This window comes from Leopardus geoffroyi, chromosome B1 (assembly GCF_018350155.1).
Source record: "Leopardus geoffroyi isolate Oge1 chromosome B1, O.geoffroyi_Oge1_pat1.0, whole genome shotgun sequence".
Classification (NCBI taxonomy): Eukaryota; Metazoa; Chordata; class Mammalia; order Carnivora; family Felidae; genus Leopardus; species Leopardus geoffroyi.
In genome coordinates this window covers 201,142,278-201,158,184 of record NC_059327.1, presented here as the reverse complement: position 1 = coordinate 201,158,184, position 15,907 = coordinate 201,142,278, and the positions used below count along the sequence as shown (strand labels likewise).

At 55.5% G+C, this 15,907-nt stretch overlaps 1 protein-coding gene across 1 annotated transcript in view; it reads right to left on the bottom strand.

Moving 5' to 3' along the window:
* Nucleotides 1-15,907, bottom strand: part of MAN2B2 (mannosidase alpha class 2B member 2) — a 33,386-nt gene that overhangs the window by 14,649 nt on the left and 2,830 nt on the right. The window contains 10 exon segments of the mRNA XM_045474953.1: nucleotides 119-142; nucleotides 145-235; nucleotides 238-321; nucleotides 4,451-4,625; nucleotides 5,546-5,628; nucleotides 6,387-6,515; nucleotides 6,517-6,566; nucleotides 8,916-8,993; nucleotides 9,828-9,951; nucleotides 10,220-10,385. Of these exon segments, the coding sequence (XP_045330909.1) occupies nucleotides 119-142; nucleotides 145-235; nucleotides 238-321; nucleotides 4,451-4,625; nucleotides 5,546-5,628; nucleotides 6,387-6,515; nucleotides 6,517-6,566; nucleotides 8,916-8,993; nucleotides 9,828-9,951; nucleotides 10,220-10,385 (1,004 nt within the window).

Sequence of the window (15,907 nt, the reverse complement as noted above, 5' to 3'; positions counted from 1 at the left end):
CAGGGCCCGTCTCGGCCCCAGTGACCCTTCACAAGCTCCATCAGCAGGGCAGAGCCGACACTCAGGCGGGCGCCCTCCCTGGCACCAGATCTCCACCCCAACCTGCAGATGCTCATACCTGAGGAATAGGGCAGGAAGTCCGGTGGTCGTGGATGTTCCAGGTGACATTGTGAGTGTGCATGGCACGGAAGTAGTCGGCCAGTGCGGCGTGCTCCACAGAGATGCCAAGCTTGGAGGCGGAGAGTTAGAGTTGATGAATTCCATCAGAGGGTCCATGTTGGTAAACTGGAGCGAGGCGTTGAAGAACTGCTTGTCACAGCCCTGCGGGAGGGGCATGGCACAAAGCCTTGTAATTCCGGGGAGAGCCCGGCCCAGGCAGAGCCCACCCCTCATCAACAGCCATGAAGGGCCCTCCCACTCACCCTAGAAGCCTCAGAACCCCAACCAGCTCCCTGACTGCGACCGTTGACCCTTTTTTTTGGTCTTGTCTTGTCTTGTCTTTTTTTCTTCTCTTCTTTTTTTCTTTTCTTTTGTCTTATTTTTTCTCTTTCTTGTCCTTTTCTTTCTCTTCTCCTTCCTTTTTTCTTTCTTATATTATGTTTTACATCTCAAGTATTTGTTAATCTTATAACTGGACTTTGGACCTTTTGAACACCATCATCCAGTTCCCCCACTTCCCCACCCCCACACCTCTGGCATCCATAGATCTAATCTCTATTTCCATAAGGTTTTCCTCAACTCCACATATAATTGAGATTATATAGTGTTGGCATTTGTCTAAATTATTTCTCTTTCTGGGATTTTCTTAAAGCCTATCAGTATTATTGATACAAGCATAATAATTATTTTTAATAATATAGTAATTACGAATCACAGTGATCACAGCCACGACTCACGTTTACTGATTTGGAAGTTGCCTTCAAAAAGACGAAGTCAAAACATTGATAAATTCCTAGAAATATACTACCTATAAGCATCGAATCAGTAAGAAATAGGAAATCTGAGCAGACCAACAACTACTAAAGAGATTCAATCAGATTCAGTCAAAAACCTCCCAAGCCACACGTGTTCAGGACCCGACAGCTTCACTGGTGAATTCTACAAAACCTTTATAGAAGAATTAATACCTATAATTCTCCTACTCTTCCAAAAAAACTGAAACAGAGGGAATACATCCAAACTCATATTTTAAAACCATTACCCCAATACCAAACCACATAAAGGTGCCACAGAAAAGAAAATTACAGGCCAATGTTTCTGATGCACACACATACAACGATACTCAACAAAAATTAGCAAACCAAAGTCAACCATCTATGAGAAGGATCATCCACCATGATCAAGTGGGATTTATTGCAAGAATTCAAGGATGGTTCAGAATCCACCAATCGATCAACACGATGCGTAATGTTAACAATAAAAGGATAGAACACCACGTGATCATCTCTGTAGTTGTAGAAGAAGCCATTGACAACATACAACATCCATCGATGTAACACCTCTCAAATAGTGAGTATAGAGGGCATGTGCTTCAACATAATAAAGGCCGTTTATGACAAGCCCAAATGTAGCATCATACTCCATGGTGGGAAGCTGTATGAGGAAGAAGACAAGGATGCCCACCTTGTACATATTCATTCACTGTTGCATTGGAAGGCCTAGCCAGAGCAAGTAGGCAACAAAAAGAAACTTAAGGGCACCCAAATTGGAAAGGAAGAAGTTAATCTGTCACTATATGAAGACGGCATAGCATTGTTACATATAAAAACTTGGACACACTCCTCCTAGACACAGTTAGAACTAACAAATTCAATCAAGTGTCTGTGTACAGAATCAATATATGAAAATCAGTTGCATTTCTGCACACTAATACTGAACCATCAGAAAGAGAAATTAAAAAACAATCCCATGTATCAATGCATCAAAAAGAATAAAATATCTAGGAATAGATTTAAGCAAGGAGGTGAAAGACCCGTACGCTGAAAATTCTAAGACGTTGATGAAAGTACTTGAAGACGACACAAATAATGTCTCACGTGCTCTTGTGCTCATGGATGGGAAGAATTAATATTGTTAAAATGTCCACATCACCCCAAGTAAACTACGATTTCAATGCAATCCCTGTTGGTGTATTTGCAGAAATAGAACAATCTTCAGATTGGTATGGAAACACAAAAGACCCTGAACGGTCAGACACATCTTGAGAAAGAAAAACAAAGCTGGAAGCCTCACACCCCTGATTTCAAACTACATTGTAAAGCTATGGTAGTCTGAACGGTATGGTATTGGCATGACACCAGACATATAGATCAACAAAACAGAATAGAGAGCCCAGAAAGAAACCCACACATATGTGGTCAGTTAATTTGTGACAAAGGAGGCAAAAATATACACTGGGGCAAGCACAGTCTCTTCAGTAAGTGGTGTTGGGAAAACTGGACATCCTCATGCAAAATTATGAGACTGGACCAGTATCTTACATCATGTACAAAAACTAACTCCAAATGGATTAGACATCTGAGTATAAAACCTGGAACCATAAAACTGCTAGAAGGAAACAGAGGGGATAAAGTCCTTGACTTCATTCATGGTGATGATGTTTTGGATTTTACACCCAAAGCAAAAGCAACAAAAGTAAAAGTAAACAAGTAAGACTATATTAAAAAAAAAAAGCTTTCTGTGCAACAATGGACACCATCAATAAAATGAAGAGGCAACCTACTGAATGGGAGAAAATGTCTGAAAATCAAACATGTGTTAAGGAGTGAATATCCGTAACGTATAAGTACTCATACGACTCAATACCCCAAAGCAAAAAATCCATTTAGAAAATATGTCGGGACATCTGAGTAGACATTGTTCCAAAGAAGACATACACATGGGCAACAGGTACATACGTGAGAAGGTGCTCCACATCACTCCTTATCAGGGAAATACGCTTCAAAACCACAATGGGATTTTGCCGCACACTCGTCAGAATGGCCATCGGGAAAACCACTAGAAATAACAAGTGTTGGCGACGACGTGGAGAAAAGAGGATGCTGTGCACGGTGAGTGGGACTGTGCATTGTTGGAACCATGATGGAAAACAGTATGGCAGACCCTCAAAACATGAAAAATAGAACCACCATGTGATCTAGCAACGCCACGCTGAGTATTTACCCAAAGAAAACGTAAACGCTAATTTGACAACGGGGGATATGCACCCCCATGTTCACATACAGGCAACTCAACGTTCATTTACGCTCATTATTTACAATAGCCAAAATATGGAGAGAACCCAAGCATCCATCAGTGATGGACGGCAAGTAGACTTATTGGGCCTGTCATTTTGCAATACAGACAGACATGGAATGGTGTGTTGCAGGCTGAAACGAGCATAATGTGATCTGAAAATTACATCTCAGTGAAAGGAGAGAACTGTGTCATTAAAAAGAAGGTCCCCCCAGAAATAGTCGCGGTAATCCTAAATGAGCCTTGTTGAGATTTTGCCATGGGGCGGAAGATATGAAATGACGTCTTCTGAGACTGCACGTGAGAGACGGAGTCCGGCCCAGGGGAGGCGAAGCCTGTAGTTGGGACAGAAGGAGAAGCGTGAGCCTGGATGAAGTTGTTCAGTGGCTTCGGACGTGCGGCCCGTGTGATGGCCGCACCCCAGCAGCGCTCTGCAGATTCTGCCGGAACATCTGAACACCTGCGGTTCCTGGTTCACCGAGGAGGGGCCCACCGAGCACCGACGAGACAAGAGGGGAACGAGGAAAGTTCTCACGAGGTCTGACGGGGGAGCCCAGGCCGAATCAGCCCCACAAGCTGCCCATGCGATGAGGCCGCAGGTGCGTTAGCTCTCGCGCTGCCCAAGGACAAGGATTCCTCATCATCCCGCCCGGGGATTTTGGTGTGAGCTCGTGACACAAAGTGATGGGGATAGACAGCCTGCTATCCCTTTGCTGTCGGACTTGCACAGACCCCTGGGCACAGGGCTGCAGCGGCCCCACAAACGCCTGCTGCTGGGTCTAGGGTCCTGAGGCAGAGTGGGGGCAAGGTCATGACCGGCCTCCCCGTGTGCTGACAGCAACCTCCACAGAAGGAGCACGGGAATGCGACATGTGTCAGGACGCACTCATGCAGCCTCACGACGCCTGTCTGAAAGGCCTCATGGTGCCTCTGAAGAGGGAGGTCACAGAGCAATCCTGACAGGGTTGTGTGATGCGGACACAAGTCATGTTAGGCGGGCCTTTCTGTTCTCCTTGCCAACAGCACATTCTGTATTTGAACTGTTGGGAAAGTAAATATTTTAAGTTCCTGTTTCTTTATCGTCTAGTTACGACTTCCGCTCTGCTTCAAGACCCAAGTGTAGTTATAGTATTTTGATTGAAATGCTGATGATATTTTGACTCCTGACAGGTGTCCTGGGCTGTGCTGTGGACCCCGGGCCGGGACCCCGCAGTACCCAGGGCCAGAGGACGTGCGGTGTTCGGAACCAGGCGGCCCGCTCCTTCACGTTGTTCAGTAGGGCCATGGCGTAGTATCTGATGTGCCGAGAGACGGGACGAATCGTGCCGGGATATATCCTAATGACGGGTGGTTCTGGGAAGACGGCTGAGCCATCCCAGGAAAAGCCCTCCCTGCAGGAGAGGGAAGGGTTAGGGGAGCCCCGCCCCAAGAAGGCAAGGCAGCTTGGCGTCCAGGATCCTGCACTGGCAGGCTGCGGGTGCAGCTCAGGGACTTCGGACTGTCACTCGGGCCTCCTCCCCCACCTGTGTGATGGGCAGGTCGGTGGTGGCAGACAAGACGGGGCTCAAATCCCCGGGTTACGGTTCGCCGGCTGTGGCACCTGAACACATCATGTTCCCTGGGCCCACACTGCCTCAGCCGTCTCGTGGAGCCCACACCCTGTGCGTGGCATAGCCCCCAACTAGACACTCGGGGACTGGATGCCCCGAGTTAGGGTCCTCCCTGCCTCACTCTGGGCAGCAGGGCGTGCCATGGGGGGATCGCGGGCCAGCCTCCAGGAGTGGCCGCTTGGATCCTCTCTGGACCTCAGTCTCTTCATCCGTAAAACATCCTGACTGGGGTTGGTTGATAAGATAGATGAGCGACATCACTGGAAACCAGCTGGAAACCAGCGCTGACACAGAGCAGGGCTAGACGAGTGGGGGCGACTGGTCGTGAATCCCACATCTGGCATCCACTCACCAGCTGCCCATCTCCTGGCCCACCAGTCTCTCCTGTTCAAGGAGCGGGGAGCCAGCTCTCCCACAGCCTCCCAGGTACACAGGGCCAGACTGGGTGGGACCCAGGGACTCCCACCCCAGGGAACCCAGAGGCTGGCGGCTCCCACGATGGAATTGGCCAACGCAACTGTCACTGACTCTGCCAAGCTGACCACAGGACCCTGGCTGAGTGGCCCTGCCTCAGTTTCTCTATCTGTAGCCAGGGTCCTGAGAGCTTCTCCCAAGGGGGTGGCTGGGAGGGTGTTTCTGAGGCGACGCAGGCAGAAGGCCTAGAACGAGGCACCCCCACCCCCAAGGAAGGTGCCGCTCACGAGCAGTAGCCAAACTGGTCCAAGACGTGCGTGCAGATTTCCTGCTGAGCCGAAGGGGATGGGGACCCTCGCTACACGAACTGCTGCCCTTGAAAACCCAGGGGACAGAGTGAGGCCCGACATGACAACGCGGCAGCCTTGGATCTGCCTCCTCGGCCACCCCTGGGTCTCTGTCAGTGGTTCACGATGCCATCCCCTCTGCCCCCTCGGTAGACCTCCTCTGACCCCCCCAGGGCCACGTATGGTTGTGGAAACTGCCCTCCGGCAGGCGCGAGCCAGCTCCCTCACCCACCCCGTCCTCAGCGGGGGACTGTCTCTGCTCAGGCCCCAGGAGAAGTTCCTAGTGGCTGTGGCACGGGGAGCCTCTCATCTCCCACTAAGCGTGCGGTCCGTTTCTTAACAGTCCTGATGGTGCGGAAGCGCTCCGGGTTACCAAGCAGGGGAATCCTGGTTGTTAGCACTGACTGTGGTCCCCGCACTGCACCTGTTTCCTGAATCCTCCGTGACTCGGTTTCTGCACCTGAGATGTGCGCGGGGGGGGGGGGGGGGGCGCACCCAGCTCACAGGGTCCGCTGCGGGTGAACCGGCAGCGACACGGGATGTGCACTCCGCGTGCGGCGGGGCACGTAGTGGGGCTCAGGCTGATGTCCCTTCTCTTGCTCAGCTAGAGCCCGGTTCCACCCGAGGGTAACGGCTACCGGCCGCGGCTAGCCTTTGTGTCGCACGCTATCAGCCGAAGACTCCCGGACAGAGTCCTCGACAGAGCGGGGGGCTTTGTCACGTGCCCTGAACACGGAGGGAAGGAGGCAGCGGCCAGAGGCGGCAGTGGGTGTGACTCAGCAGTCACCTGGGCCTCCTGCATGGCGTCCCTCAGGTCACGGTCGCTCCGGGAGACGAGGAGCGCGTGGACGCCCACCAGGGCAAATCGGGTGGGGGTCGTGGGTGAAGCACCAAAGGAGGCGACCCTCCCGGGAGAACCGCGGCCGGACCCCGGAGGTTTCATACAGGAACCCGTGTCCTTCTGCAAAGAGAGCACGGCCTTGCTGGTGACGCCCGCTTGCCCAGGGCCCCCTGCCCTTCCAGGGTGCCGGAGTGCCATCCGGGCATTGGTTGCCATAGATCCGAACACAGAGGGCGCCACGCCAGGATCCCCCGACACTTCATCTATTCATTCATAACTTGAGAGCCACCGCATGAGCCCGATGACAGGTTGAGTGCTGCAGGGGAAGGACAGCCCCAGACTCACGTCAGCCATTGATTCCTGATCCCCAGGCCTCCCCCCCAGTGTTGTCTTGGAACCGTCCCAGAGCTGAGACCATGGCCTTCGATCACACTGCCTGCAACTACCCACCCCCGTGACTTGGGGACGCTGCCTGCGGCCCACATGACCCTGGGGTTCTGGGACAGAGCCATGAGCAGACCCAAGGCTGGATCAGGCCAGGAGAGGTGACTGCTGGCAGGCGTGGGTGGCTGAGGAAGTCGGGGTCTGCTGCACGCAGGAGGGAATAAGGACCAGCCAGGGGGGATGGATGTGGTGTGGGCTCCTCGCCCTCAGGGATAGTGGGGGAGGAGGCAGAGGGTGTGCGGGCAGCAGAGGAGACCAGGAAGGAGCCACAGAGGGGCTGGAAGACTTGTGTGGAAGGTAGAGTTAGGCCTGGACCATGGTTGGAGCCAACAAGTCATGTGGGTTAAGTCGGCTTGGCTCTCTGGGAAAGATACCCCCCCTTCACTAAAAAGAGTCAGGACGAATTCCTCTTTGTCCCTTTTCTTGCCTTGAGTGGGGATGTATGGCAACATGATGCCTGGAGCTGTGGCAGCCACTTGGGACCTGGAGGGGAGGTGCCCAGAAGTCAAGGAAACATCAAAGAGCTGCCCAAGCGGACCCCAGACCAACCCCAGCTTGGGCAGTGAACAGAAATGTCCTCAAGACTCAAGTCACTCCTGCTCAGGTTCTCTGAGCCTCCTGCCCAAATCATCCCTGAGCCCCAAGTGAAGAGCTGATTAGTGAACGGAACTGCTAATTGCCCCCCAGGAACAGTGTCCCCTTCGTTCTTCTAGTGAGACGAGCACACCCCCCTCTTAGCCTCAGCGAGTTGCAGGGACTCCTGGCTAGATCCTGCCTCCCACAGCAGGTGCCTCCAGCCTGACCAATGGGCTGTGAGCTAAATAATGGACTGAATTCCCAGCATCCCTTGAGGCTCTCTCAAGTCACATGACACCGTCCTGCCCAATCAGACACGAGCAGGAATTGTGGACTCCAACCCCCAGCGTCCCCTGCATGCAGCTGACAGACCCCCAGGGTGCAGGGGGCTGCGGGAAGGGGCCGAGAGCCGGGGCTGGACTATCCCGGGACAGGAGTGCCCCCCTGACAGTCCCAGTGTGTCCTTCGTTCGGGACCGGACCTTCCGCTGCCCTCCACGGCAGGCGGTGGCGCCCCAGCACCCGAGGCGGGAGCCGGGCTCTTTCCCACTGGGGACCGGGTGGGGGCGGAACTGTCCCTCTGGCACCTGACTCTCCTTGGGCCTCCGCTGAGGGTCCCGGCTGCGGTGCTGGCCCCTCAGCGAAGGGAAGGAGGGCTGCCATCTGGCCACACTCAGCTTTTCCTGGTCACCGAGGTGCTGAGGACAGATGCCTCTCCCCGCAGAGAAATATCCGGTCCCAGAGTAAGGTGAGTATGGGCAGCGTTCAGAGCAGGAGGGAGGTAGGGAGGGGTGAACACAGGTGGCTCACTGGCGGGTTGGGCGCCCCCAGGATCCCCCTGCCGCCAGAGGAACCCTGTCTGTCGTGCAGAAGAAACGGCTCAGAACGCAGCTAGGCCCAGGAGAAGGTCAGAGAGCAGGGTGGAGGTCAGCGGCCAGAGGCCCCAGCCCCTAGGATTCTGTCCGTCCTGAGTCCACCCCTCCCCGGGACTCATCTGGGCCCGCCTGGCCTCCTGGCTTCTTCCCTCTGGTCTGGGCCTGACTCGAAGCTGGGGACCCGCAACGGGTGGGGGAGGTTGAGGACCAGGAGCCGTGCAGGGCGGGTGGCCAGCACTCCCGGCTATTTCTGGAAACACTGGCCCCATGTGCACACAGGTCACAGCCAGGGGATGCGGACAGCAGGGTCGGAGCTTTTGCAATGTCCCCCCCAAGCCCCACCCTGGAGAGTGCTACAAACGCACTGTCTGTCCCCATCCTGCGGGTACAAGTTAGACACAGAGCAGGGCCCGGCCGGGCTGGCTGTTTGTTCTCGCTGGGAGCATCACGACCCAAACCCAAACCCGGGAGGTGTTGTCCTTGGAGCCGGTAAAGGACAGGGAACACGAGGGGAGACCCCTGCAGGGCCAGGAGGGGAGGCGCTGAAGCCTCTGTAAGGGGACGGGGAGGTTTGCGTGAAGGGACCACAGAGGCGGCCACATTCCCGCTCACCTTGCTGTGGGGTGACAAGCGGAATGCGCGCTCAAAGCTTGCTGGGAACAGGGAAGAAGGGGGCTCGGAGGCAGGGATCCAGGCGCCACGCTGGCCGCGCGGGCTCCCCCTTCTTGGGGAAGGTTCACTCTGTAAGCCTCGCCGCCACCGTGGCCACGATGGCAACAGGCCCCCCTCCTAGGGTGTGAGCGCGGGCCAGGGGCACAGGACAAGCTCCCCGCACAGGGCAGGGGAAGTCATGGTGAACAAGAGAGAGATGTGAGGGTCTGAGAGGAGAGGGTTCTGTCGGCAACACCACCTTCTGGAGGGAAGCCGCAAAGTCTAGTGCTGAGTGAAGTCTAGAAATAAGGCGTGAGAGCCAGAGGTACGACAAGGACCCCAGGAAAGAGGGCAGAGGGGGGAGCCCCCGGGGAAGCGTGTCCTCCGCAAAAAGAAACAGAGTCAGGAGCCCCAGCAGCCTGCCATCGGGACAGGGGGAGGCTCTGCTTGAAAGCATTTGGTGAGTGGTGAGGAAGTGTCTCCAGGACAAATGTGGATGGTGATGGTGAAGGGGGCAGGGATAGGGAGAGCCTCAGCCTTCTGACCTATAAAGTGGGAATTTTTAGGTCTAGCCTTAGGGATGGTGTAAGGATCACGTCATCTGGCAATGTAAAGTGACCGCCCGTGTCTGACCCAGCGTGAGCACTCAGCTAACAAACAGCAGGTCCCCCCACTCCAGGTTGTGAGGCTGGCTGCTCCTTGGACGTGATGTTCGATTTTCATCCATTAACATCCACTTGCGCTGGCTCTGTGCCAGGAGGCCAGAGAACAGATGTGCTGCTTCAGGATGCCCTTGGGTGGGAGCTAGGCAATGGTCTGGGTGGGGTGCTGCCCACAGGAGACGCTGCTCTGGTGCTTTGAGGTTCCTGGAGGATCCCCGAGGCCTTCTCGGAGGAGGGGGTGAGGGAGCTGGGTCTCCAAGTCCAGGAGGGAAGATGGGGGTAGGGGGATGGCGATGAGCTACGGGGGGAAGAAACAGAGTGATCTCTAGAGCTGGGGTGGGTGGCCAAGGGACCAGGTGCCGGGGAGATGGCTGGTAGGCCACCTAGAATTGGGTGGGGTGTGGAAGGAGAGCCAGGGCAAGGTGGGGTGTCTGCAGGGCTCTTTCCATTCCTCTGCTCCCCCCTCTTGCAACCCCTGGGTGGCCCCTCTCCCTGGCCATCCCCACTCCCCTCCCTTCCTGGGGCCAGTTTGAGGGGTGGACATCCCTGAATCTAGACACACTGACATCTTCGGGGTTATTTCTTGTGCCCATTTCTGGTGAGGTGGCTGCGACCCCGAGAGGGTCCGTGTACTCCTTGTCCCTCAGGATCACTGCTGGGGTCACCGTTTGTCCAGCCTTCTTGGAACTGGCTTCTCTGGCCTTGGCCCAACCCCTGAGCTTGTTCAGACTCCTGGTAAGTAGGGGAGCAGTATCCCTGCCCCAGGTAGGGCCCGGGTTTGGGAAAGACAGGACACAGAAGGATCTCAGGCAGGACCAGCCCCATAGTCCGTGGCGCCCAGTGTAAAGCGCAGAGCCCGTGTTCAAACAGTAGGCAGAATGCGGTTGAGAGCAGCCAAGAGAAAGCTTTTTCTTTTCTTCCGTGGCCTCACTTTAACCTGTCCTGCTATTTCTTTTTCTTTCTTCCCCCCTTCCTTCCCTCCCTCCCTCCTTCCTTCCTTCCTCCTTTCTTTCCCTCCTTGCAAGTTATTTATTTGTTTTGAGATTGAGAGAGAGAATGAGTGAGTGGGGGAGGGATAGAGACAGAGGGAGAGAGACAATCCCAAGCAGGTTCAGCACCACCAGCACAGAGCCTGATAGGGGACTTGAACTCGCGAACCCCGAGATCGTGACCTGAGTTGAAATCAAGAGTCGGATGCGGAACCCACTGAGCCACCCAGGCGCCCCCGTCCTGCTATTTCCATTTGCTAGTTAGTGTCATGTTGGCCACAGGGATCCTGGCGGCTGAGTGTGGACCGTCACGGGCTCCTCCAGGCCTCTGTGCCCCTCCCTCCAGCCACAGGCTGATGTGTCTGGGCCGGACTGGGGAAGTCGCCAGCCATCGCCCCTTCCCCGGGGCCCAAGCGGCCCAGCGGCCCAGCGCACAGCGGACGGGCCCCACACAGGCTGCCGCAGCCTCTGAGCTGAGAGAGTGGGTGCCTGCACCCCCCAGCTGAGCTGCCTGCAGGGTTGCGGCCTGCTGAGGGCGGGTGGCCTCAGCCAGCCCCACCGTGAGACACCGTGGGCCCATGCATCCAGCCCACCCCTCCCCCGCTGCCACCCCACACTCTGGGCCCTGCCAGGGACACGGGGGCAAAGGACAAAGAGGCGCGGGAAGGGTGGGGTCCTGGATGCCAGGGTCAGGGGAGCAGGAAGGACCTGCGCTGGGACCACACACGAGCCGGGGCCCCCGGCACGTGCTCAGCTGCTCCTTTGGATTCACTTACAAAACACAGTCAATGGTGAAACGATGAGGGGTTTCCTGCCTGTGACCGCAGAGCAGGAAACCCCAAGCACGGGCTCCTTCTGAGCACGGGGCCCCCTGTAACCACACAGGCCACACACGCTCGAAGCTGCGGGTGCCCTACCCCCATTTCCCTTCCAGTGCGGACTTGCTGGTGATGGGGCAGGAAGTGTCTGACACCCCAGAGAGTGTGGGGAAGGGCGGGGCCTTTCCGAGGGCTTTCCCCGTGTTAGCTACTCCCACCCCCACGACCTGCTACAGGACAGGTGCTGTTGCTGCTGCATTTTACTGAGGCACCGAGAGGTTAGGTGACCGGCCTGAGGTCAAACAGCAAGTAAGTGGCAGATGGCCTTTCAGGCTGCTCTGGGTTCAAGGCCACACCCTGGAAGCGGGTGCAGTCCTACAGCAAGAACGTGGGCCATAAGGCAGGGGTGACTGTGCTGTGCCCCGATTGGAGAACTGGGGTGGGGTTAGAAGGGCTCCCTCCCGTTCCTAGGGGCTGGGGTGTCCTGTTCCCATCAGACACCCTGGGGTGCTCTGTGGGATGAAAACGGGTGACATTAGCAATCACACAGGGCGATTTAAGACATCTATTTGGTCGTGGTAGCAGCTTCCCGGGGCCGCTTTGACCAAGGTCTGCAGACTGGACAGCTTAAACAACGGGGAATGGTCTCACTGTTCTGGGGCCAGAAGTCCAAGATCAAGGTGTCAGAGGGTTTGGTTCCTCTGGTGGCTGTGAACAGAGTATGTCCTGGGCCTCTCCCACTTCTGGGGTTCTGCCGGTGATCTTTGGGGCGCTGCGGCTCGTAGATGCCCTCATGGCGTTCTCCCTGTACGCATGTCTGTGTCCTAGCTGCTGGACTGCCTGGTCGGGGAGGGGCACCGGGGGGTGGGCGACCGATCCCCATTACCAAAGGGAAGTTGGGCGCCGGCTTCATACAAACTGGCACCCAGAGGGCTCACTGGGGTGCCGCTTAGTACTGCCGCACGTGATGAAAAGGTCATTGGAAATGGCAGCCACCCTGCCTAGAGAAGACCTTCAAAGACCCGACCCCTCATCAGTGACAGATTGGGCCCTTCCCTGGGACATCCCCCCGGGAACTGTGTCTGGTGAAATAGGCGTGTTACAGCTGCAGTGATACAAGGACTGTGAGGGTGGGCTTAGTCATGGCCTCCACTCAGCAAGCACCTGCAGTGCGGCCGATCGGGTGCTGGGAAAGTAGGTCATCCCTAAAGCTAATACGTTGGCCAATTACAGGTCACGGTGCAGTGAGCCTCCTCTGCTCTCCTCCTGTTAGAGGTGAGGCCAGAGGCCAGAGAGAAAGGTGAGGTGGCCAGCAGGTGGCCGAGCCAGCCCCTGAGCCCACGGCCCTTGGCTCCAACACCAGCGGTCCGTCCCCACGGCAGGAAGGACGCAGGTATCACCAGTCTCATTTTGCAGACGAAACAGCCGAGGGGTTTTCCCAGATGGCATGGCTTGTGAGTGGGAGGATGGGGCCCTGGCCTCCTGGGTTCGGTGGTGACCAGCACATCCACTTGAGATACGCACACGAGGTGCAGTCACGCATACTTGCTACAGCCCTGGTCCATCCAGGGCTCCTTAATCCTTCATCCTTCATCCACTGCTTAATCCTCTGAGGCAGGTGCCATGACTACCCCATTTTGCAGAGAGGTTCAGCACCGGCTCAACAGCCCATAGCTGTGAAAATCAGGGCATTATTCACGTCAACCCGGAACCAGAGATCCTCTTCACCACCTGTGCGCTCACCGAGACGTGTCTCGGGTGTCACGTGTGCATCCTAATGACGACACTGGTGGGAAGCAGGCTTGGGGTCAATGCAGGAAGGACAGCAATTAGTAAGCAGCTGTGGTTCTCCTGCGCCTACTCATCCATCCACGTGTTCACGTGTTCACTTAAGAGGGCACTGTCGCAGCCCTGGGGACGTTGCAGTGAGCGAGACAGACAGGCACCTGCTCTTGAGAGAGGCGATAAGCAAGTCGACCTATTAGATGGTTTCCAATGGTGGTACGTATGATGAAGAGCATAAAATGAGGAGTAGGATCCAGAGACAGGCATCTCCAGACGGAGGGTGGTCATCGAAGTCCTCTTGGAGGAGATAGGACATTGATAATAAGAAAGATGCAAGGAAGGGACCCCCAGGCAGAGGGCACAGCAGGTGTGAAGCCTGGGAAGGAGATGCCCTCGGTGTAGTCTGGAGCAGTGAGGAGGCCAGTGTGGCTGGAGCAGAGACAAGCAGCAGGGGCAGGGGTGAGGCTGGAAGGGGGGGATGGAAGTGGTGCAAGGTCCATCTCCCTGCTCTGTGGAGGGTGGCCTTTGGGGGTCAAGGTGCAAAGCAGACCACTAGGAGGGCTCCAGACTGTGTGACCACTGGGAAGAGTTTCAGAGATCCGTACATTCATCCCTGACCACTGGGAGATAAGACGGGGGTTGGTGGGGGCGGGGGGGGGGGAGGGCTGCAGAGTGCCAGGAAAATTAGATCAGGGACTCTGCTGGGTGATTCCGAGGAATTACCCTCATGTTGTCAGGCACGTGATGGCTCTGTGCTGGTACAAGAAATAAGCATGCCGAAGTGAAGGGAGGCGGTTGTCATTTAAATTCTCCGGGAAAGGAAAATGATCCTGATGGAGAAGGGAGGGACGGGGCCAATGCAGCAGAATCTTGACAATTGTAGGATCTGAGTGATGCCATGGTTGGATGTGAGTAAATGTTTTCATAAACCAAAATCTGGGCCCTTTCATCCCCCACCCATGTTCTCAGTGAAGTGAGCCGTTGGAAACATTTGGGGTGGCCGTCCCTGCCTGTGGTTGGGACCTTTGCCACTCATGTCCTCCTATCTCTCCTTCTGACGCCTTCCTTTCTCCTTTCCTACTTGGCCCCCCTCCCTTTTCTAGGCTGGGGCTGATTAGCTAGAAGAGCTCTTGTCTTGTCCTGCTCCTTCTCGTGAGGGCCACCAGAGGGCGCCATGGTCTAAGAGAGTCGCTGTCCCTGGTGCTGAAATTCGGACCCACAGACTAAGCTCATTATAGGTCCATGAGAGGCTGCTGCCACCTGTGCTGTTCCTTTGAAGATACGCTTACTTTCTGGAACTGTGGTCCAAGACCTTTGCGTCTCCGAGGGATGCATCTCTGAGGGAAGGGACCACTAAACCCACAGTGTTTGCCATGATTGCCTCCACTGCTGGGGACCCTCCCCTGTCCCCCATATTGCACCTCCACCCCTGTCCCTGGTTTGTCACTTCACTGGTTTCCCAAAGTCCAAGGCAGGTGCAAGGGATAGGTAGAGCCCGAGTCACATGCCTGCACCCTCGCTGCAAGGGGGACTGGGAAACCAGTCTCTAGCCCCTTCAGTCCATTCCTACAGTGGGAGGCGAGCTCAGATTCGTAAGGGAGAGGATTCCCAGACAAAGAGGGTTTAGATGCTGGGAATCCCCAAAAGTGGCAACTATCTCTTGTGCTTATAGGAGGCATAGAAGCATGATGCCTCAGAAGAGGTAGGGCTGGTGCCATGCGGCTGCAAGCAGACTTTGTTAAATGACATCAGATGGTGTTTGTCATTCCCTGGCCTCATGGAATCCTTGAAGCAATCCTGGGAAGCAGGAATGAGTCCCATTTTACAGATTAGGAAATGAGCCAATGCAGCTGCAGGCCCTTAGCTGGACGGTGAAGCACAAGCCTGGGAGCACAGCCCAGACGCCAGCTGGGCAGTGTCCAGGGGGAAGTGGAGAGAGAAAATGGTGTGGCTGCCTGAATCCACCTCCAGCATCTGTCTGCTGTGCAGGAAGCCAGTATGTGAACACTGAGGCTCATGCAGCCGCTGCCACTGTGTGGCATATGAGCGTACCCCTTAATCTGGTGTGGACTGAGGAGAGCAGGCAGGGGCAGCTGGGATTCCTACAGGAACCAGCAAGGAAGTGGATGTGGGGGCCTTAACTGGGTCAGGTACAGTGGCCCTCTGGGTGGTACCACATCCTGACTGGCTGTCATACCCGCTGGCTTCCCCCTGCCCTCCACACTGCCTCCCCACATACCATGCTTCACAGTTTACATAGCATGTGGAACAGCCATACTCCTCAGAGCTTCAGCCCAGCCCACAAAGGTGGGGTAATGTCCACCTCCAGTGGGAGAATGAGGAGACATTTCCTGATCATAAGTTAACAACACAGAATACAGACAGTCTTACAAAAGTGAATTTTGGAATGACCTCACCTGTGCTTGAAAAGTTATGCTCTAGAATTCAGAGGCATCCTTGGATGTACGTGAAGAAATCACACACACACACTTCCATGGCCTAGGAGAGCATGATAGGGGGAAAAAAAAAGGACTAGGGGAACGGGGTGGGCAGAGTTTACCTATAAAGTCAGTAATGCCTAAGGTTCAAGGCCAGTGATGGCCACCGGGGACTATGGTCCATGATTGACATTGGTGTCCAAATGAAGGACTGGAGATTTTTA